The 23505-nt window shown below is 40.5% G+C and overlaps 1 protein-coding gene across 21 annotated transcripts in view; it reads right to left on the reverse strand.

Moving 5' to 3' along the window:
* LOC143343149 (protein muscleblind) overlaps positions 1 to 23505 on the reverse strand; it is a 562363-nt gene that overhangs the window by 36625 nt on the left and 502233 nt on the right. For 12 of the 21 annotated variants that reach the window (XR_013079925.1, XM_076767716.1, XM_076767712.1 and 9 more), the window contains 2 exons: positions 21655 to 21840; positions 8651 to 8869 (listed from right to left, as the gene is read on the reverse strand). The exons of 1 other annotated variant lie outside the window; for it this stretch is intronic. Coding sequence is in view for 19 of the 20 variants with exons in the window: in XM_076767716.1 (XP_076623831.1) it covers positions 8651 to 8869; positions 21655 to 21840 (405 nt within the window). In the remaining variant the exon portion in view is untranslated. Of the gene's footprint in view, positions 1 to 2952; positions 4486 to 8650; positions 8870 to 17177; positions 21841 to 23505 lie in introns of those variants that run through there. 8 more of the 21 variants (XM_076767725.1, XM_076767724.1, XM_076767723.1 and 5 more) reach the window with 3 other exon arrangements.

Here is a 23505-nt window from a genome sequence, read left to right on the forward strand (position 1 = left end):
TCGTACGCATGCGCGTCGTTGTACACGCGCGCGCAGAATTTTCATGGCGAACGTTTCCGTCGCGTAAAACGACACGTACGTAGATTAATATGCACGCGCGTTTTATGGGACGCAAAAGCGCTTCTCGAGTTGCTCTCACGAGTGCCGGTATCAAGTCTGACGTAATCGCTCGTATCTATCTTGCGATTCGATCGGTCGACCGTTCGTCCCCGCGATCTCGTTTTTCATCGAGAGAGAACCGGAGAGGCGCGTTCGCGTCGAACAGCGGCTCTTTTATCCGGCGAAACGCAGCTGACAACAAAACCGCGAACGATAAAACGCGCGTCGACACCGTCGAAGGCAAAGTAAGCAAACGAAGGAGAAACGCTTCAATTTCGTTGTCAGTCAAATTTCGCGGTTTCGAGGAGAGAACGGAAGAACGAGGAAAACAAGATGGCCGTTCGTGAGCGCGTTTATTCCTGAAATATTTGAAAGAAAAAAGAAAAAAAAAAAACAGAAACCGGAAACGTCGTTGAACCGTTAAGTCCGGTACTCCTAAAAGAAACATTCTGATCAGTTTCAACAATAATTTGCAAACCGTGACAAGATTAACAAGTACAACAGCGGTAGAAACAGTAATGGCGAACAGTTATTCGGAGATAATTGGCAATGGTAGTCCGGTTGTCAGCATCGACCTGCAAACTAATGGTACCAGTATGGTGCGAACGTCCACGTGGCCGGACGACGCTAATAGCAGCGCCCTGGTAATTGAAAATAAAGTAACCGAGGGTGGGAAACTGAAAAAGTGGCGAAGAGGCGGGGCGCACGAAAGAAAACGGAGAATCCCATTTCGTCGTCCATCGGGATATCCGGCTGGCATTTCTGACTCCGGCAACATCTGCAATAATCGGGGGCTATCTGTCGAAATTTATTAGTTTCGCCGGGGATATCTTTCGTTTCTATCGTTCCATTTTCCTCCCTCGTTTCTCCGCGAGAACGCGAGAAAAAGAAATACATCGGATACGGAAAGCCAACGCGCGAATTGATTTCGATAAAACGAGAGAGAAGAACGGACGTTCGCAGGTAGTAGAGCCCCGGTTCTCTTTGGATATCGCGTGAACTCCTGAAAAAGTTGACGAAAAAAATTTTATTTCAAGTTGCACATTATTTTCAAGCGTCCGCCCCCGCGAGGATCCGTTCCTGATCGTTTCAGCGTTGGCGTCGTCCTCTCCATCAGGCGTCGATTCACGGAATGTACGTACCGGGTGTCGAACGTGTACGTGTACGATGCATGTACGTGCGTGTAGATGTGCGTGCAATCGTGTATCTTTTTTTGTACAAATCGATAGTGGACAGAGTCTAATCGGTCGGTCCATGCGTTTACATAGCCTCGCGACTGATCCGTACCTTCTCTGTAGGTAGTAATAGGGGAGATTTCGTGTCGTACATTTGACAAACATTCAGTTATGGCGTAGCAATTCCGAAGAGTGCATTTTGTTGCATTAATGCGATTAGACGGCGCGATCGTCGATGATGGGTGTTCTCGATACCGGGACAGCGAGGTCGAGGTTAATCGATCTAATGGAACATCACGAGAGAGCAAACGAATATCCATGCTCGGGGGTAGATCAAAGGGTGCCGCGCGTGATTAAATCGGTTTATTTGGTAAATTTCCTGCTCCCGTCGCCGATTCTTTTCTCCTTTTAGACGCGTCAATTAGTATCGCTCTCGTTGAATACTTCGCGCCGACCGTAAACCGTACACACGCTGCATTCAAGTATTACAAAATTGATTCGTATTCGCGTCGATCGCTGAATACGCCAATGGAATTGATTTTAACCCGATGACATCGCACACTCTTTTTCCACAGTTATTTTAGAATTTACTTTTTTTTTTTTTGGTTAGACATTAACAAAAATATAGTTTTGCTGTTCGATCAAATTAAATTTATTTATTTTTTATAGTTTTAATTAATTTATATTATTTTATTTTTCAAGTTCAACGTTACCAAAAAATTCGTTTTCTTAAGATTTTATAATGAAAAATTGTTACAATATTCCCAGTTTTAGTATATGCAATACACAGATGTACACGAATGATTTAATAGGAATTATAAATTAATTATATATGGAATTTGTAATTATGAACGAGTATCGATATTTCTATCTACCAAGTAATTATGAGTTTGTAAAAACTTTTTCGACGAAATTTGACGTTCGAAAATATGATGGTAGAGGAAATAAAGTATTGCCTGACCAACGCGTTCCTCGATTTGCAGAAAGTTTAATTTGAAGTGCAAAATCCGTACAATTTTTGAACATACATAGAATGAAATTCAAGGTATCCCACGTGTAAGGCACAAAACTTTATCAGTAGAAGAAAATGTTATATAAACATTATTAGAAAGTTATTAACAAGAATGGAAAATTCTAGTATCTTGTCGAATTCGTTTTAATATCTACTGAACGTTAAGTATAACAAAAATAGGTTTAAAAAAGAAAACTATAGCCTGAAACATTTGAAAGAAAACAATTATCAAACAATTTATAATACTCGTAAAACCATGTTATACTAGAAAAAGAAACATTTTGAGGACCACCGCTGATAGGATAAATTAAACCGATCAAATTACACGGTTCACTCCGTCTAAGGGTTCAGGCAGGAGTAAATCGTGCCAGTTAAATAATTATACCTCAACCGCTCGAGAATCGACTCTCGATAAACGTACAGTTCCCTAGAGATCGTCGATATCAACGGGTTAGAAATGCTTGGAAAGCGAAAGTACGCGAACCAGGGTGAAATTTCGTTTTCAAAATGGCGGTAGACCTCGTGGTAAATTCGAACGAAGGTTACTGTCGTCGGTACGCGCGCTATGCACCCTTGGGAAATTGAAAACCACTTTTAGAGAATGAGACTTCCCTGCCAACAAGCTGGTCTGCCGCAATCATCCATGTGAGACTTTTCTTCCATTGTGTCCGGGTGTGGCTGCAGGTCTTCTGCGCGACGTTGCTGAAAATGTCTTTTCTCGCGTTCTCTCGTGTTTCTCTTTATTCTTTCTCTTATCGTTTCTTTCATTTTTTTTATTTCTACTAGTTTTTTTTTTTAGTATTTATTTTTTTTCGGTTCTCTATCCCCCGGACAATGGACGATTCTGTCCCCCCGAAGACAAGTTCACCGAGCCGAGACGGAGTGTCGGAATCGGAATATCGTTTCGCCCCTCGTTCGAGGAACGACGACTATATTTTTGTTCCCATCGGCTGTCGTCGGCTTGCGTGCTCTCTCCCCAAAAACGATCGCTCGTCTCTCGTCTTTCGAAGCCGATTCTCGTCGTCGTGCGAGACAGGAACGCGCGTCGGCCCGCCGATCGTCCCTCGACTCCTCGATTCTGGCAAAACACAAACTCGCGTGTCTCCTTCTAGCAAAAAAGCCGTGCAATCGGTGGCGACGACGGTAGGACGCCCACTAGCCGCGGATTCAACGTTCTCCGGAGGCACCGAGCGACGATCGAGGGACGATCGCGAGGCAGAGACGGGCAAAACTCGCGTAAATCTTAATGAAAATCACAGCCTGTCCGTGCACGAGTCATCGCAATATGATTCCGCCCGTCTCTGTCGCGAGGCCGCTGCTGATTTCGACGTCGTTCAACGTCGTTCGCCGCGAGGACGCGTGCAACGTGAACGAAGACAGATTTCGGAACGCAGTTCACTGGTCCCTGGCCCACCATTCCCAACAAACCCATCGGATCTGACTTTCGGACGTACGTATGCGTCTGTGATTCTCCTTTTCTAGGTTCGATAACTCTCAGTGTAGCGTTTTATTATTTATATATATATATATTTTATTTTTTGTGTGGGGCAGCAAAACAGCAGCGGGGGTTGATAGCCGGGGTTCGTGCAGCACAGCTTGTCAGCAGAGTGGTGTACGTGTCATTCGTAAAATACATGTCACTTTAACTACTTCTTATTTACAAGACCGTGATCGCGCTCCACTTCGAGCTCCCAGTTTGGAAACGTTTCGTATCGGACGATTATTCGGGGGATCGTGGCTTTCGACGTTACCGTAATGATTCGTAAAACGAACACGTGATTCGTAAGTTGAACATTTTTATCCCTGCCAGCTTTTGGAGATCACCTTTGGAGCCAATAAAGCATGAAAGACATTTGAAAAGCGATAATGATTCTTAAAATGAACACAGGATTCGTTAATTGAACATTTCCGTATTCCTTGGAGAGAAGCGCGAAAGACGACGTTTAAACAACGATACGAGCTGGGACGTACAAAAGACCGTACAAATGATCCGGTGGTGATGTTCATTTTACGAATCATTACACAGTGTCCCGACGATTTGTTTGCATGCCCGTTTAACGTTCTCGATCGCGAACTGGAAATGGAGCCGGTCACGCGTAACTGCGGAAATATCTTGTACTCGTTATTGACCTAGGTACCGAACAGGTGATTTGGTGTATTGCAACTAGTTCTTTGCACCTGGATAGCTGCGATAGGCTGCTAGAAAGAGAGAAATAGAACAGTGGTGTTTTTGGTGATGTTAACAAGAATTCTGCCTCGTGTACTACTCACTACACGCTACAAAAACGGCTGAACATCATACAGGAGAATGTAAAAACGGACGAACACAAAAGCGACAAACATGAGAGAGGGACCATGTACGATCGGTGGGAACGTAATGAAAGAAAATAAATACGGGATCACGAGAACGTGGAGGGGGTGGTTTCGAACGGAACACAAAAACAGAGAATTCGTAATCGGGATTCGAGGGGATCGGTGTGGGTGTGTTGAACGGAAATACAACGTGAAAACTATTATAAATGTACAAAATCAGCGATAACCGTATCGAGTTTGACGTCTCGTTTTTTTTTCGTGCGACCGTTAACGGCCGTTCGACGTTAACGAATTACGTACAATTGACGTTTAATTAAGCTTGTCGTCGCATTCGATGACAATGGCTGTTTATCGTGCTCTGGATGCTAGTCCCGCGGACGAGTTAATTCGTATTCGACGGCACACCGGTTACGGCTATCGCGTAATTCGAGCACTGCGCAACTATTGGCCAATTTTACTTGTGGTTCGGTAACCTGTCTCACGTGCGACAGTGCTATACATACATGAATATATATACATATACGTATATGTATCGCTGTACATATGTATACAGAGAGCTCGATACGTGTGTAATGGCGTATATAGAGTACGTATGAGGAACTACTGCGTTTCGAAGGGGGGAAGCCCGACGTATACACTCGACGTAGATTGGCGAAAAGCAGCGCAGCAACGAAAGCTCCTTTTCACGCAAACCCAGGAAACTGAAAGATTGGTGACAGTACACGTGAAATTTCGAAGACAGAGAACAAGACAGATGGTCGGAGCGAAAGTGGGAGAAAGGCCGTGAAAACGGGGAGGGTTGGAAAATAAGGACACGATATGCGGTCAGGGATGATATGCGTGCACTTCGAGTCGTTTGATCGTCGAGTACGACGTTACCTTCGCTTATTCTCGAGCAGTTTTGCATTCACTCTGACGAACTTCCTTTTTGACTGTCGAGCAAAGAGCACGGTGGAAGAAATTTCACGAATCGATCGTCGTAACGGTTGGACTTTGGCCGCTGAGATTCCGCGAAAATGGTCAATTTTTGAAACTTGATGGGAATCTATAATTATTGCGAAAATAGGCAGATCTAATGCGTGGTTATTTAGTCGAAATTTGTTGGAAAATGTTTGTCGGTTCTGGAAAATAATCGAGATTATTTTTATTCTCGTTTTCCTGGAGCGATAATTCGGCTACGAGATAATCAGACGAAATTCGTAGGTTGTTGCAAGAGTCGATTTGAGAGAGCTTGAATCTTATAAATTGATTATTTATCGTGCAATATGCATGTAAATATAAGGCAATATTTTTCCTTGTGGTCCTTAAGTAATTTTGAAAGGAAAGGGTTGAAAATAAAATATGAGTAACAATATATAGAATAAAGACGTAGTAGTAATAATGAAAATAACACGGCTTTTTGGTTCAACTCGATATCGACTTTTCAACAATATACCTGCAAAATTCTTAGTTGATTATTTCAGAGATGCATCGTTGTCTGAGGAAAACGAGAAACGTAATAGGTGAAGTATAATCTCAATATATTATGCTATTTAGAATTTTGTAATTTTGTATAATTATTCTGTATGCGAGAATGAATTGAAAATATAGTACAACAGGCTGTGTTTTGAAGAAAATTAATTTTTAAAATTCTGAGGCCATGATTGAATTAAATTTTATTGGCACGTCTGACCATTTCTCGATATTTTCACTTGAATTGATGTTTGTATCACATCGATGATGATACAACATTGTGCATATATTTTGCAGTACTCACTATGCTTTATTTTTAAGAAAATCAATCTTTTAAATTCTAAGGCCACGATTAAATTAAATTTTATTAGCATGTCTGACCATTGCTCGATATTTTCACTTAAATTCATGTACGTAACCAGGTTTGAAAATAACTAAAGGAACTTTTTCTATATTTTTTTATGGTGCAAATAAAACTCTCTCAATAGATTCCATTTAGATAGTGTAATTGGAAGTTTGTTAAAAAAATTTCTCTAATTATAAATCACAAAGAAGCTAAATAAAAACTGTAGTTTGAATGGACTTTATAAAATAAAAATTCTCGCAATCGAGACAGGTATTTTGTTCGTTCGTACGAATATTATTCTGAGTCGATAGTACAATTTGATCCTAGTTTACAATAAATTGTTGAACACTCTTCGGTGATTTACCATGTTACTGGATGTGAAAGTAATACTTCAAATTATAAAAACAATATCTGTTTTTACAGCTCTCGGTTTTAATTAGATCCAACAAAGTGAAACATTAAAACAAGTAGAAACAGCGATTAGTGGTCGGACCAACAAATAATAAAAGTAGATTTTCTGGATGACGAAGCCCCAAACGAAAAAAGCTGCGTTGTCTATGCTCCCCTCCATTAATTTTCACTCGTACCGCTAATTAGAAGACACGGCGTTATTTTTTACGATGCCCAGAAGTTCCAACGCTAACGTTATATTTCCGACGAGTTCAGAAATCGACCATTTGCTGGCTACGGAGCCCTTCGTAACAAATACATTTACCCGTTCTCGCATTTCAGCGTTTCCTTTCCATGCATTTCGTTCTTCCTGTATACTCGGGACTCGTCCAACCGAAGCTGCGGTACGCGGTGTGCTCGAAATTACAGATTTTTACCACCACCGCACCTTTTCGCCAAGCTCAGCGATCAAACAGACAGAGCGTCGGCTAATACCCAATTTCCAGCGTAGATGGAAAAAAAAAATTAAATAAAAACAACTTACAAAACATCCGCACATGAAGCACACGCTACATGGAACGAGAGAGACAGAGAGAGGCGTAAAAAGAGAGTAAGTGAGAAAGTAGTCGAAGAAACGTTGGGAGGAGCGTGGGATCAGTCGTCGCTCGACCCATCGAGCGATTAATTTTTACATCTATAGAGACAAAAAATTAGTCCTGTCTGAGAAACCTAAGTCAAAATTTTAAGTTCATTTTTCTTTACCGATACCAATGTCTAATCGAATAGTTCCCACACAGAAATTATGAATATTCGAACTTTTATCGTAGATGATCAATATTCTCAACACGTCGACTGTCAAACCAAAACTGTCAAAATTTTGATTTTAAGCGATTTTAAGCTATATACATTAAAATTTGTTTCAATACTTATTTTCCTAACTAAAATTCATGAATCCAATTCAAATACATTTCCTTGAACGTTTCAGCTCGAGAATTAATTATTTTTGTTTCAAAGTGAGAGATTGATGAAACATAATTTACGCTCGTTTACAAATTAAATTTAATCACCTAGGGACCGTAGAGTAGATGTCTTAATTCCTAGCAAAGATGCTAAAATTTGAAGTCGTGATTTGATTGATCCCCATTGCTGGGTCGAGCGAAACGGACGCGACCGCGACGACAAACAGACGCGGAGTCGCGACAAAGAGATCGGGTTTCTTCCCCCCCGAAAGACGGTAGCAGGTCGCTTCCACGGTATCCTTCGGGGGTCGGTGCCTTCGTCATCCCGTCTGCTCCGGATATATATCCGGGAAGCTCGTCCCTTTAATGACGAACCGTGGGCTTTTGTCGCGCGGTCATCGTCCAGGAACGACGAGGGAAACAGAGGCCAGAGGGGCACAAAGGCTCAAAGGATAGGTGTGCAGAAGAATTATCGGATATTAGGGTGAAAAGGATTCCTTTGTACGGGGGAAGAAACGGATAGAAATCTTGGTATCGGTAACACTCTACGAGATTCAAACTCCAGGGTTCGAGAGACGAGGGAAAACGGGTCAAGGTGTGCCAGCTCGAGAGATCAGTCCTTGGTAGGAACGGTTCTATTGGATTTATCAACAATAAAATTCGTACGATAGTCCTTGCGTTTCCTGGACTGATGTCTCCAGCTCCCTCAGAGCAGAAAACGCACGAGGAAGAGTCAGAGGGGGACCAGTTAGTGAAAAGTAAAGAGACAGTTAGAAACAAAAAATGAAGAAGGAAGAATTAGAAACTGATAGAGATAGGCAGAGAGAAGAGAAGAGAAGAGAGAAGAAAGAAAAAGAGAGAGAGAGAGAGAGAGAGAGAGAGAGAGAGAGAGAGAATGCATTACCGCAATGCTAGCCCGAGATTGTGCGGCCTTAATGTGGGCTTGAAGGTGCAGAGGGGGGTGGAAATAGCGGCAGGGGTCCCGATTGCATCGGCCCTTGACAGCGTCCATGCAGACCGTCACAGAGCCGTCCTCGTTCGCCTGCACCGTCTCGAGGGGGTGCGCAAACCGGCACTCCGTCTCGCCGCGTTTGCACGCCCCGCGTTGAAACTCGCGACATACCTACAGCAAGAGCGAACACGCATGGCATGGCACTCTATCTATGTGGCCAATGGGGTCTGGGGGGCTGGGCTTTGGGGCGCAAAACCAGGGGGGGCAGCTCTGGGAATCGTTGTTTAGGTGGAGGCGGCTAGGGTAGGGTAGGGGAGGACCCATTCTTTTCTTCTTCTTTTTTTTACAAAGGATTTTTTTTATGGGTCTTCGAGACTACTGGGAAAGGGGAATCTAAATTTGCACGAGGAGGGGGGGACCGGATCCATTTCGATCTTCTTTCTGTTCCGAAGCTGTGACAGGATGGGGAGGGGGATGAACTGCATGCGGTTTTTGATCGGTGAACGAGGCGACCAAAGATCCGGGTGAAAATAGTCTGAAAATTGGGACTCTCGTAGGAGCGGGGGAAATTTGTTTCGGTAACTAGAATTTGCCTATTTTTTAAATTCGAGGAAGGATATTTGGAAAACCAGTGATCGACTATGATTTTGATAGTTTTATGTCTGAAATGTGAAACAGGAGCAGCAGCTGGAAGAAACAGCTCAAGATAATAACGATCGACTTATACTTCTAAGAAAGTTCAATAATCGAAATGTGTATACGAAAATTACACAATTTTCCATTTTTTGTGTAATACGTAACATCTGGTTCTTTTATTCTCTTTTTGCTTAATACCGTAGAGTACTATTTTCACCCAATAGAAATTCCTTGTTTTAATTATTCGATTTTTAATTATGTTCGTGTCGACCATTGATTTTCTAGTAATAATATAACTTTTAAAATAATTTTGTTTTGGAAAACATATGAATTTTTCTAAATAAGCATTGACTGTGAATACGCGAATAGATTCAAAAGATACCCTTAACAAATCTTTCGTTGAAATTCACGAGAAAGGGTTCCATCTTTGAGTCGCGATTTTTATTCGAACTTTCTCTGGCTATTAGCAAAAATAAATACACACAATACTTTACCAATTCTCATTATTCATTAAGATATTTAACATTTAGTTTTTGCATTTCTTGTATATAAAGAAATCTGACGAGAATTGATAATAACAGTTTTCATAGCAAAGGCAAGATGGTCTAAGGTATCTCAAATATAGTAAGAAAAATCTCCCACGTGAAAACCTCGTTTTGGTTTCGATATCAAACAAACTGTTTCTGAAATTTTTATTTCAAAAATCCAAAACTCATGTGTTAAATATCCATGTAAATAATAAGAATTGACCAAGAGATCTGTCAGTTTAGTTTTGCTCTAAAATGACCAGAAAAAGTCTGAATAAAATGAATAAATAACCAAAGTAAACAGACGATTGATCGTGTGCATCCTCGATCAATATAATCGAAAGGTTACTAATAATTTGAGAATTCGAATCGAAATTAGGGGCGAGATTAAGACTGCTCCGTAAAGAATGGCGATTGAAGGAAGTATTTAGGGAATGTCGGGAGCGTCTGATAGACGAAGTAGAGGCAGACAAAGAGAAATAAAGAGTATGAGAGACACAGGCGGAGAAAGTAAAACAGTAAGAGAGACCGAATGTATACAGTAGTATGGCAGGAGGATCGAATGATACGAAAGAGCGCCCCATTTCTGGAAGTCGGGTCTATTTTCGGAGGCTTAAGAAGAGCCAACTTGACTTTCTTTCGGTCTTCATCTTTTCTTTCTGGCCGTTAGTACGGTATCCCGATCTACTGACTTCGTCCGAGAGGGTGTATTTAATTTTCTTCCGGTCGATCGGTTATCCTCGAAACGTCGATGCGTTCTCGAACGACTCGTTTCGAGTCTATTGCGATTAATCGACGGGGAACACGTTCGTTGTGCATCGATAAATATTATCGACGCTACGTCAGAGAGCGGGGGCTTATCAACGCCCAGAAAAAAGGAAACATCTAATCACTACTCTACGTGGAACTAAATACCGTGTTCGATTCTGTCAAATAGACGTCGTTGCTGGTTTCGGTGTACCCTCGCCCCGCCCAATAAGGTCAGAGGACACGGAAAAACGGACGACTATTTGAAGGTAAAAAAGGGAGGTAGTTTTGACGGCTGCCTCCACGAGCATCCTTTTGGTGTTCTATCAATCGGGTTAATTCGCACATGTGTTAAAGGATTCCTTGCGCATGCATCACGTACTATTTCCGGCCGTTTGTCTTCCGTCGCGATGCACAGGCATTCAGAAAAATATATAGTCCGACGAATCTCCTCGACGGTATTTCATTGGCGATTTATACGCCAGCCGCGCGGCTCGCGTGAACCGGAAAGTGGCAGTGACGAAGCAATGAAAATGGAAAAAAGAGAAAAAAAAAAAACGTTTAATACGTTGTGGGGGCTTTTTTCTCGACAATTTTTAATTATTCATAATTCCGTAACATGTACCTTCGTTTGGCGATAACTGAGACGTTCTGTTCCAGTTCCCGGTAATATTTAATTTTGCAGAGATGTTTAATTAAATTTCTTTGAAAACTTAATTTTCGTAAATTTATTATATTCAGAACATTTCCGATCTTAATGTTTCGATCAGGTCTAAATCAAACGCAAGAATGCAAATAATTATTTGCTGTATTTTTTATTTTTGATAATTTTCCGATACTTGTACTCGCTTGAAGTATCATGTTATAAAAACTATTACAAATACAGTATTTTTCATCGTCTAACGATATGCACGAATTCAAATCTTCATGTGCTTAACATCTGCTTTGAATTTTTGTCAAACTCGAAAATTTATACAACTACATTTAAATAACTTCTTTTAGCGTTAGAATAAATAAAACAAGCATCCAAAGTTTGACAACAGATTTTAGAAACACTTTAAACAGCTTACAAACTGGTATTGAAATTTTCAGTAGAATAGGCGCATAACTAATCAGACGCTCAGCCGACGAAAATCGACTCGTCTGTCTGCGTCCGTAAATACGACGCCGTAGCAACAAAATCTAATGAAATGGTTAGTCTCGACCAATATAATTAGGTTCATCGAATTTTAAACACATTCGACGCAATTAAAAACGACTGATAATTACTTACGCAAGTAAAATTTAAAATATAACTTCCGCAGATGTTGAAATTTCCTTAAAATTCAATTCAGCAATTCTAACTTTGAAAATCCAAATCAATGTCTACACTTTGAAAGTACAAATTCTTAGTTTTATTTACGGAACAGTATTCTTTCGTGTTTACAATTAAACAAATCAAATTGCTAAACGAAACTTCTCATAAAAAATCAAAGCGCCTACAATTATATTCGTGGTTCGACTGCAATTAAAAAAAATTAAATTTCCATTTTCATACGAATACAAATTTTCGAATTCCTTTATATTAACCAGTGGTCTGACGTATCAAATATGGAGAATCGAAACGTCTGTTATAACGTGACGTAAATCGATGGAGGTTTCGTACGACTATAGATTTTTCTTGGTGCACCGCGAGCTTATCTAGCATTCCGTAGAACCATGCAAGCTTCGTGTGTTTCATTCAGGCCTAGGCGTACACAGAAAACTAAGCGTGGATTAATGCAGCGATCAAACGCGCTATTCGTCACCTGTATCGCCGAGCGAACGCATAGGCGTCGACGTTCGTGTGTTAGGAAGTGAGACAGCTAAGCGAGCGAGTACCAGAGCATGCGACAGTGCACAAAATTCTGTTCTTTCGTTCGTTCTTCCGCGGGATTTTTGCTGTACGGATGCATGGAACGCTCGAGAGCGCGCGCTCTCTCTCTATCTGCCTGCATAATTTTTCGCCCCGTCCCAGAGAGCGCGAGCTATCGACGAAGGCCTGAAAGCACGTTAGGAACGCAACGGGAATTAAACAATTAACGAGGCACACACACACACGTACACAGGCGATACACGAATCGTATACAGATATCAAGTACGAAGAAAAGAAAAAAAAAAAAAAAGAAACATACACAGGTGTGTACATATACCATACACGGATAAAGAGACAGAGAAGTACTTGTAAGAGAAAGAAGCTGAGAAAATAGGGAGAAGAACGATAATGTAGATCAGACAGACAGAGAAAGTGACGGAGAAGAGAACAGATACGTTGAATGGTCCCTTTTGACTTACTATACTCGCAGCGAGAAATAGCTCCCGGTTCGAGGTCACCGAGTATCGCCACTTCGGGCACAGATAATTCCAGCTTTATTTTTTTCACTCTGTTCTAGCATCTAAATTAATTGATATTCGCGACGAATCTGGTCGGAGGTTTTAGTCTGTCTTCTACTCGTTTAACCGAGGATCGATATTTCTTTCTCCCCATAATACTTACTCGAATGTATAGCTGGGAGAAAGAAAGACGAGTCCTGGCCGGAATCTCGAGTCCCATTGGCGTCGGACGTCGTCGGTCAGAAATTTCACGAATGGAACTGTGAATCTTGTTCGGTCCAAGTTCTACTTACCGATGGCACCCTTCGATCCGGGACAAATTTTCATTTCTCCCTACGATACATACGTGGGGCGTGTATAGTCGGGAGAACGAAAGATCGGTCCTGGAAGGAACTGCGAGTCGTCGTGGGTCTGTTAGTCTTCGTAACGCCTAAAAAACACTTTTATACTGTCCGGATTCCCGAGATCTATCCTTTTCTCGTCGTCAATCGCGCGGAGAACAACGAAACGCGTCGACCCCCCCTCGCGTTTAACCGACGCGTTATCGCTGCTGTGTGTGCTCGTGTGTGCTCAAGTTATTGACCGTTCGGTGCACTCGCGATCGGAACAAGTACAAAGGTCACAGTGCCCGTCCGCGTTCGACGCGAGGACTCCCGGAAGCTTCGGCGTCGTTCTTCTCGAGAATCGGTTTTAATATTGCCGTCACCCGACCTCGTATTAGCAAAGACAAGATACGAAAAACTAAAATAAGTTAAAAAGTACATACTGTCCGCTGAAGCACACACATAAAAATTGAAAATAACGATGTGGAAAGAAGAAGAAAATTGGAAGAAAATCATGTCTGTCAACGGTTACGTGTATCCGTTTGTGTTCGTGTATCGATGTCGTGCGTGTGGACGATTAGGTTTGTCCCGTACGCGTGTCAATTTTCGCAACGTGTAAGCGTGAACGTGTAGCGTGTAATTGTTCGTATAAATTTGTACGTGTGCATGTGTGTGTGTGTGTGTGTGTTTGTTTGTTTGCGAATGAATGCATATAAAATGTCAAAAAACTCGCATGCGATCGTATACATAATGTAAAAGCACCTCCTCCTAGCTGTAAAAGTAAACACATAAGTCGCAATTCACGTCCAACAATTAATAGAATTAGTAAACGAGTGTTTTTTTTTTTGCAAAAAAGAAAAAAAAAGGAGACAACGAATTATAAATATAAATCTGGCGCTGAAAAAATTAGACACAGGTATACGTATATATATGTATTAAATATATATATATATATATTTTCATATAGTCGCCAAAAAATTATACGTACTGCCGAAGATGTATACAGATATATAAAACACGAGGAAAATTACGAAAGCTGTAAAGAGCATTAGCTTTGTGCAATTACGTTGCCGAGTTACGGTCTGCGCGCGAGGATGCTTTTCCAGGCGACAAAATCACGTCGTAGAATCGAAAATGTTCCCAGAAAGAAAGTCCGTTCCCTTCCGAACGTAACGCGATCTCTGGAAGAGCATCGACGCGCCAGAAGCGAGGATAGCCAACAGAATTAAAGATAATATGCATGTACCGCTACAGAAAGAAGACGAAAATGAAAAAAAAAAAATTGTTACGGAAACGATAGATCGACGGCAAATCAAACTGACGAGTAAACGAAGAAAAAAGATATCAACGGAAAATAGAAAGGAAAACGACGGAACAAAAGTAATGCACCGGTCGAGATTAAGAGAAGAGAAATAGAACAGAGGGACCTCTAGTTAAGTGCCGGCCTGTGAAAAAGAAATCTTACGTAATATGTACATGTGTACTCGGTCGCGCGAATCGTTGTCAAACGAGGGACCAACGGCCAACTTCGCCCAAGGAAATAAAATAACGGTCATTTTGTTAAATAACATGATTTTTAAAACTATTTGGCGGAGGAAAGTTTCGAACAAAACTTGACACTGTAACAATATAAATCTCGAGGACAGTTTTCCAGACGCCATCTTGGATTTTTCGGATGGGATAGTTTCCTTCGTTCCATATTGTAGAGGGACCGATAATATGAATTCAAAACACATATCATACTATATTTTTATTAATACATTACCAAGTTTAGGGTAGTGGAACTGGGAACACTTAGCTTTTCAGTATATTTCACTTTTAGACAATATAACGTATTGAAGAAATTATTGCTAATATAGGACAATCGTGTAATATGTGTTTTGAATAAACATTCCCTAGAATAAAATTAAAAAAAAAAAAAAAAAAAAAATAGTTCCACTTGAAAACCCCAAGGTGACCTGTTCTCGAGATTCATATTATTGTCGACTTTTGTAAACCCAATAGCAATAAATTTTTGTTGAAAACTTTCTTCATTAAATGGTCGAAGACCCTCTATAATCGAATCAAAGGTAAAACTCTTATTTATGAAATGGGTTTCGAGAGATTAAGACGATCTTTGAGAGACTTTGGCGCGAAAGTTGGCCATTTATCTCCTCGGCCGGCATGAATCCGCGTCGGCCGCGCGTACAACAAATAATTTTATCGTAATCGTTTACTAGTGTGCGTGGCGTAAGAGTTCGTTAACATCGATGCAATTAGTTTGAAAAGACAAAAAATTAATGGACATCACTACGCTTCATTCACTATGGTCATGACACTACGGACGATTATAGGTTATAAATGTGTCATCGTTTGGCTTTCTACGGCTTTTGTTCCCTGATTGGTCAAGCTTTCGTCCAGCTGGCGCCACCATATTTTGGCTCGAACTGAATTTAATGAATTTTCGTCGCGAATCCGATTTACTTCGCGCGCGATACATTTTTTTTTTTTTCACCGAGAAACAATCTCGGCCAATCAAGGTTTAGAGATTATTAATGTTCTAAGTAGCGAAATCCAAACATGTTTATATTGAATATTAATAACATTTTTATGTGTATGTATATATATATACATACATATAAATATATATGTATATATGTATAAACAGGCAGCAGGCAATTAATTTTAAGACCATCAATGATGTAACGTCCGGGGGAGTATGTATATATTTTCTCCTTTTTTCCTGATGGATGAAAGGGGTGTTGGAGATTAAGGAGCATCGAGATATCCAGACGGGATTGAATTGAAAGAGTGAGATGGGCGTGATTCGGTTTGTTCGTCGTTGACGCAGAAATATCGTTAATAAAGAGTTATTGAAAACATTTTTCAGCGGTGACCGCTGTGCAAATTATTCGACTGGTAGCCTGTGGCGTCAGTTTTGGCACGATTGCGATCGAAAAGAAACAGAAGAGACAAAAAAAAAACAAATAAAATAAACGAACGAAGAAATCACTTTTACGTACGCAGAGACTATTTGTTCTTGCAAGCAGAATATGCACTACGGAAACGTTCGTATTCTCGAAGAGGAGAGATGTAAAAAAAAAAAAAAATAAAATAAGTAATACAGTTTGAGCATACTTCGCACAAGTTCGATCAACTAAAAGAGCAAAGGCACATTACATTAAGATATCAAAAGGAAAAAAAATGAAAAAAAAAGGAAACAAAAAAATAAACTTTAGTAATAAGGCAATGTACGAGAAGACTAAATAGGTATGACATAAAAAGCACACAACATTTCTTTTTTTTTTTTGGTCGTTGAGTGAACTTAAAAAAGATTCAATAAACATAGTCTGTGCATTGTTTTCAATTTCAATTATATTTCTTTTATTTGAATTCATCGCTCAATAAATTTCATGTGACCCGAACTTAGTGCAAGTCATCAAGTATTACATCACAAATAGGTATCGTTACGATTACTAATTATCATCATTATTGTATGTTACCAAATATTATAATAATATAATACCGTAAGACCAATTGTAGTTAGTGGATAAATCGATCGATATATTTCCGAATTCTATTTGCAATAGTTTAATTAACGACATTACATTGCATATATTTCTTATTCTTTTCGTATTCTTTTTTTTTTTTTCTCATTTACTTAATCGTAAATTCCTAACATCGGTAGTTAGTTTTTAGACGAGGGAGACAAAGGATATACGAAAACTTTGAACATGTTGTTCGACGAGGAGTAATAATATGGATGGTACAAGGAAAAGTCGAAATCACGTTGAAGTCCCGTATCCCGTATAAAAGAAAGAAGAACCAGAAAAAAAAAATAAATAAATGTTCATCAAGAAAAACACCGACGCGTGTAATTAAAGATATATTTCTTTTTAATCCCAGGCTGGAAAGTACGTTAGAAACTTGGAATAATTAACCGATCGATATTGAATTAAATTTTATCGATATACGTATAATGCGAGTAGAATATGTACTCGAAACTCAACGAAGAATAATCGAATATGCCCCGATAGGATTGGGCATATTCGATCGGACACTCCTTTATTCTGAGCTCTCGTTCTTCGCAGTACGAAACAGAATCAATTAATTTGTTAACCTACCTACTATTTACACATGTTACTATGTGCGTATGCATGACTGGATCGGCGCGTAGAAACGTATTCTGCATACGTACATAAATGTATAGATTCTTTAAAATGTTAAAATTCTGAGTTCGATTAAAAATGTGCAACGATCCGCGAAACCGAACTACAGGAACCATCGATAAACTATATATTTGAGAATCGCGAGATTTTATTAAAAAATAAAAAAAGAAAAAATTGAATCATCGATTATTGTGTCGTTCGTAATTAATTATTCCGAATCTTTGTTACGCTCAAAGTAAAGTTAATAACGGGTTGCAATTTCGTTTAATTAATTTATTATCAGAAACACGCGAGCATGTAATCAACGTGAAATCATTTCTCCCTCAATCTATAGCTTCTTTACCTTCGAAACTCGAACGTTTCTAAGACTTGTTAATTACGAGTTCATTTTGTTCCCCTGAATACACACTCGTGGATTTGTCCACGTGTTTCGAGTCGAATTCTTTATTTATCGATGCCGTCAATTTCACAAGCTTAATACTAATATTATTTAAAACGAAAAGATTCTGAAAGAAATAGTTTGCACGGGTTCACCCATTTGTAAATGCAACAAATACGTTCCCGTTGTTTACTAGTTCACTACGCTTACTAATCTCGAATTATTATTTCGTGGATTACATTGAACGAAATTACCAAAGTTCTTTCTGATGTAATAAGGATATATCGCGTTAAAAATGTAATCGTTGAGAAGTTTTCTCTCGTATCGGTCGAGTACGAGGAACGACACGTCGATGGCAAATACTCGCGGACTCTCTGTAGCTCTGTTCACACGAGCGTCGGGTTCGTTACCGTCGAATACACGGAAAACGTATTAAATTCGCTTTCTACGAAGAGCCGTTTCTTGTTCTTGAAAAAGGGAGTTCCATTTCACAAACGATTCGCGAGAGTTTCTGCGCCGATACGCTTCCTCCGTCTGATTTTATTCATTTTCTCGCGGAAGTACCGCGCGAAACTTGTTAATTTCGCGAAAGCCGCCGGGCGAAAGAAACGATACAGACTCGAGGGAAATCTGTAAACTCGAACATTATAAAACTTACAGGGTTCTACGCGAAACAGACGAAAGTTTCAGCGAAATTCAACGCTACGTAGCTGCTGGCGCGGCAAGAAACATTATTGTTGCTTCTAAAACGTTTTCTTGCGCGGGCTCGTTGACACGTTCCTCGTTATGTCGGCGACAAAAAGCTCGCGAGAATTCGTGGCACTTAATTAATCGCGCCCGTTGCGTGCAAACCGAGTGCCAAACACATTTGTCGCTGCCTCAAAGATACGATTCAACATTCCGTTCGCTACCGATCATGAATTTTTAAGTGCTTATTCCTATCCCTTAACAATAATAATAACAACATTTTTTATTGCATAATACGTGAGAGTACTGTTTAAACTACGATACGTAAAAATGCACGAAAAGCAAGGTGCAGCTAGCAACGATTTTAAACTCGACAAACGTAATGAAACGAAGCTGTGACGGATTATGCTCGACTTGAAAAGTTTATTTATTTGATACTTGCTTTCTTTGTTAACCTAAACACCAATCATTACATGGGACAAGCGTAATAAAACGAATCAGCGACAATTAAACTCGAGCTGAAAATCACCTTTCACTACACGTTTTATAACTTTTTTAAATCTAACATGACGGCCATCTTGAAATGCAACCTCAATCTCACAGTCGAGAAGCATAATAAAATGAGTTTCTAACGGTCGAACTACTCTTCTTTTATATTTATTCTTTAACTCCGATCGTTTTTAATCCTAACATCGATAGCTTAATAAAATTAATCTCCGATAGTATTAATTTTCGGTCAAAAACGACCACTTAATATTAATTTTGTTTTCTGAAATTTAAGTTCCAACGATATTAAATCTATCCTTAATCTTGCAGTAGCTATAGCGCAATAAAATGAATATCTAACGATCGGGACTAGCTTTCGAATGAAAATGATTACTTAATGGGTATTTCATGCTTTCTCGAAATTTAATCTCAATCGGTTTTAGACCTAACCTGAATCTTAGAGCAACTAGCCTAACGATGTGAATCTTGTTTTCAAATTCATTTTGTTTTATCGATTTTAGAATAAAATGAAACTCTGGTTCACAAACTATTTTTCGATCGAAGGTGATCACCTAATATTTATTTTGTTATTTTTGAAATTTATTTTTAAACCTCACTTTGATCCTACATTGACAAAATGAATTTGTCGCTGTCAGACTACGCCGAAAGTAATAATTTAATACTCGTTTTACGACTAAATTATTACCGTACAAGCGGTTGTTAGGCCATTTTTGCTAATACGTGAACAGTACTTTTTGAGATATACATGTGTGACTCATTATGCTTGTCAACTTTCAGCATTCTTGAATCTAATGTAAAATTATTCATAAAAATAGGATTATACGACACCAAGATTCGTTTGGCGCTAAATTGCAAGTGACTAGTTAAAAAATGTAGAAAATATGTCTTTGCGCTACAAAACTTTGAACGATCTCTGTTTCGTTGTTCTAAGTGCGTTGTAAAATCACAATCGTTACCATGACGAGTGCTAAGGAAGGAATGCAAATTGATTTTCAATTTTATCGATCCTTATCCGTATAAATACTTTGGATATATTTCGAGTATTACAAATCAGTGCAACGTTATTATAATTTCCCATTTACCTATCATCCTCGAAACGATCAAATCAAGTTTCACAACAGTTTTACACTACTCTAAACGTTCTCTCATTTTTCAAATATCTTTACTCCATTCCGTTACTTGAAATTTAATACACGGTTGAATAATATACTATATAGAAGATAAAAAAAATTGTTGTCAACGAAAGACGAAACAAAAGAAACTACTCTACGTTTTCATATATAGCCAGGAACTCATCTCGAAGATCGTTGCACACTTTTCGATTCGCCTACATTTTTCTTTTCCCCCTTCATTTATTTCGCCATAGTCTCGTGTTTCTTTTTGTATATTCCTGTAATATATAATCGTAATTATCATCACGGTTTTTGTCGTTGCCATTATATTTGCTTGAATTATCCTTATCAATTTACAATTTCCTCGGGACAATTTTCCCGTTCGCGACCGTCGGAACTCTATTCCTATTATCGTGTAGTGCTTCCTCTTAATCGAAATTTACGTACGCCATAGGTGTAGTGTTATGATAATCATAAGTAATTACTAAGAGTACATATAAATCGTAGCCACAGTATTTTTTTTTTTCTCTGCCCGCGGCCTGAATTGCCCGCGTTCACGCCCAAGCGAGCCATTTCCCGTCTGAGGACGTGACTCGCCATTTTGTTTCTGTTCGTTTAATGAGCTTCGTTTCGCTCTAGTTCGCTCGGTTACAAGTGATCCGTGAAATCACCAGTTTCACGCGGATCATCCCGTGCGATATCCGTCGCGGTTGAATATCAAAAACCGAAATGCACCTCACAGATCGGGAAAAGAAATCGACAAACATAATTCGCTGAAAAAACGGGTCAGCGTCGAAACTGCGATCCCACAGCTGCGAACGACAACGAAGCTTGGAAATATTCGCGCGACTCGCGCTCAGTACAAAGCTAAAAATATCCGCCCACGCGACGCGATATTTACTCATTGTTGCGAATAAATGTATAGAAATATATGGCGTATCTGTGAGCCCGTAATTTTCTTTTTTAAAAATCACGCGAGAACGCGACGAGTGTCGGCGACTTGATCTCTGACTTCCAGCCCAGGTTCCCGTCTTCGTCGATGCTCGTCGACCGTTCCCCCGAATCCCCTTCGAAATGTTCCCGAACGGACGCTAGTCCGAAACGTCGCCGCGTGCAAGCGAAAAGATCGTCCGAGACTGCGTTAAACCGGCTCCGATCGTCGTAGGAACGAAACTCGCGAAAGAAGAATAAACGAAGAAGAACAGAAAGAAGAGAAACCCCGTCGACGATCGACTTCAATAGTACGCGTGGACGTAGATAAGGTTGTGGATCGGTTGATGGTGGCCGTGTGGATTGTGCAACGGAGTGCAGAAGGAGGTGGTGGTGATGGTGGTGGGGGACGGAGGATGATTGACAGATTGCATCGTGGAAACGGGCGACACCTGATTGGGGGGACCGGCCGGCACTTGGTACACGGTATTGGGCGCGGCCATCGGGCACCTTGAGGCCCCGGCTGCGCCGTGTTGGGCCCCATGCTGTTGTTGTTGTTGTTGTTGTTGCTGTTGTTGTTGTTGAATGTAGTTTGGTGGTAGACATACCTCGAGGCGGTCGGTACGCGGCATCTTCTGCGGCATCGCTACCGTCTGCGGCACCACGCCGAGAGGGCTTCCCACTCCGGTCGGATCCGCCGGGCCCATTATCGCCGGCATGATGGGACTGGGCGCGAAATACGGACTGTACGTGTTGCCAACCTGCGGCATGCCGGTCAGGTACGGGTTCGTCGCCTGCGAAAACACACCCGGAAAGTATCCAGGTAACACGGATTAGAACAAACCTATCCCCCACCTTCGCTCCACGCGGATCGTCTCCGATTATGCCCCCTTCGATACGCTAAACTTCGAACCTGAGCCGCCCCAAAAGCCCCCTCCCACCCTCTTTGCTTTTTCAATTTCGCTGTTTAAATTTCCCGCGCGCGATACGAACGCGTCGAGGCTTCGCGAGTTTACGCGGGTTATTTAAACCGGAGATTTTTGTTCGAATTTATCGTTTACCACGCGTTCTACATTGACTCGGGAGCTTATATCGCGTAGGAGACTCGTGAAACTCAACAATCCATCAACAATGAAGATATAATAAAAGTAATACAAGTTTTAAGATATAATATAACGAGTTTAAAAAGTTGACTCCCCGAAATAAAATCGTCTACGAGCTTATATCGTGTAGGTCCGATTTCCAACGACGATCCATCAACAATGAAGATATAATAAAAACAATACAAGTTTTAAGATACAACATAACGAGTTTAAAAGGTTGACTCACGAAATAGAATCGTCTACGAGCTTATATCGCGTAGGTCCGATTTCCAACGACGAACCGGTTGGCAACAATTGTTTTCTCGCGGTGTATCGAACGATTTAACCAAAATAAACAAATGTCTGGAGCGTTAATCGATAAGACAAAGAGACTTTTAACACGAAAACGCGGGAAAAACGAATTTTACTAGGGAAAGAAGCGGCGCGTTTACTCGCGAAGCCTTAATCGTTCTTTCTTTCTCTGTAACCCCGGTTTGAACGACAAGCGCGCGTCCCCGCAAGAAGCGTACATGGTTTTGCAGGGAACGGGGTTCCCAGAAGCGAAGGCAGGTAATTTGAAGCGCAGCCGAATGAGCTGAACGCCCGTTCCTTCTTCTTCTCAAGGATCTGTGCTTATATTCTTCAAACTTTCGCCGATGTACAGAAGCTTCCCGGGATACGAGGCACGCTAGCCAAAAAACTTTACCGCCATCCGAGCAATAACGGTCACTGATCTGGAAAATCGCCTCTCGCCACGATCGAAACAATCATTTTCCTCCGTTGAAGCTACCGTGCCTCGTGCTCGGTCGTTTCCTTCGCTCTCGAACCGTTGTCACGGATCAATTCGACGTTATGGAATCCAATAATTAATTTACATTGCGTTCGATAGGTTATGTGGTTCGGTTCGCGCGAGTGGGACCCTAGATGGCGCTGCTGCGGCTGCGCAACGCGGTGCGCAGTAGCATTCTCCTGCAGCGACGAGCAATAGTCGAATAGTAGACGATAAAAATGTAAAGCAAACGAACAGTGGTCATATTTTTACTTGTCAGGCATGAAACGTTATTTTTAATATTAAAAGATGGATTCTAAAGCGGACGAAGAGTCCTTATACGAGCAGAATACTAATGAGAAGCATTGTATCTTTTAAAAATAAGTTTACAAGTTTTGCACTCCAAATTTTGCAGACCACATTCACCATTTTGTATTACAAACAACTCGAAAACACAACCGATTGATATTTTCAGTGTATAAACAATATTTTTATAGCAAGACTGTTACTTTGGAATAATTTATAGAAAATTTAATTCGCAACAGCAGCGAATTTGGAAGGCAAGGCCTGTACAAACATAAGTTTTGTGTGACGCGTGGGTCGAGATT

The sequence above is a fragment of the Colletes latitarsis genome, chromosome 7, assembly GCF_051014445.1.
Source record: "Colletes latitarsis isolate SP2378_abdomen chromosome 7, iyColLati1, whole genome shotgun sequence".
NCBI classification, from domain to species: Eukaryota; Metazoa; Arthropoda; class Insecta; order Hymenoptera; family Colletidae; genus Colletes; species Colletes latitarsis.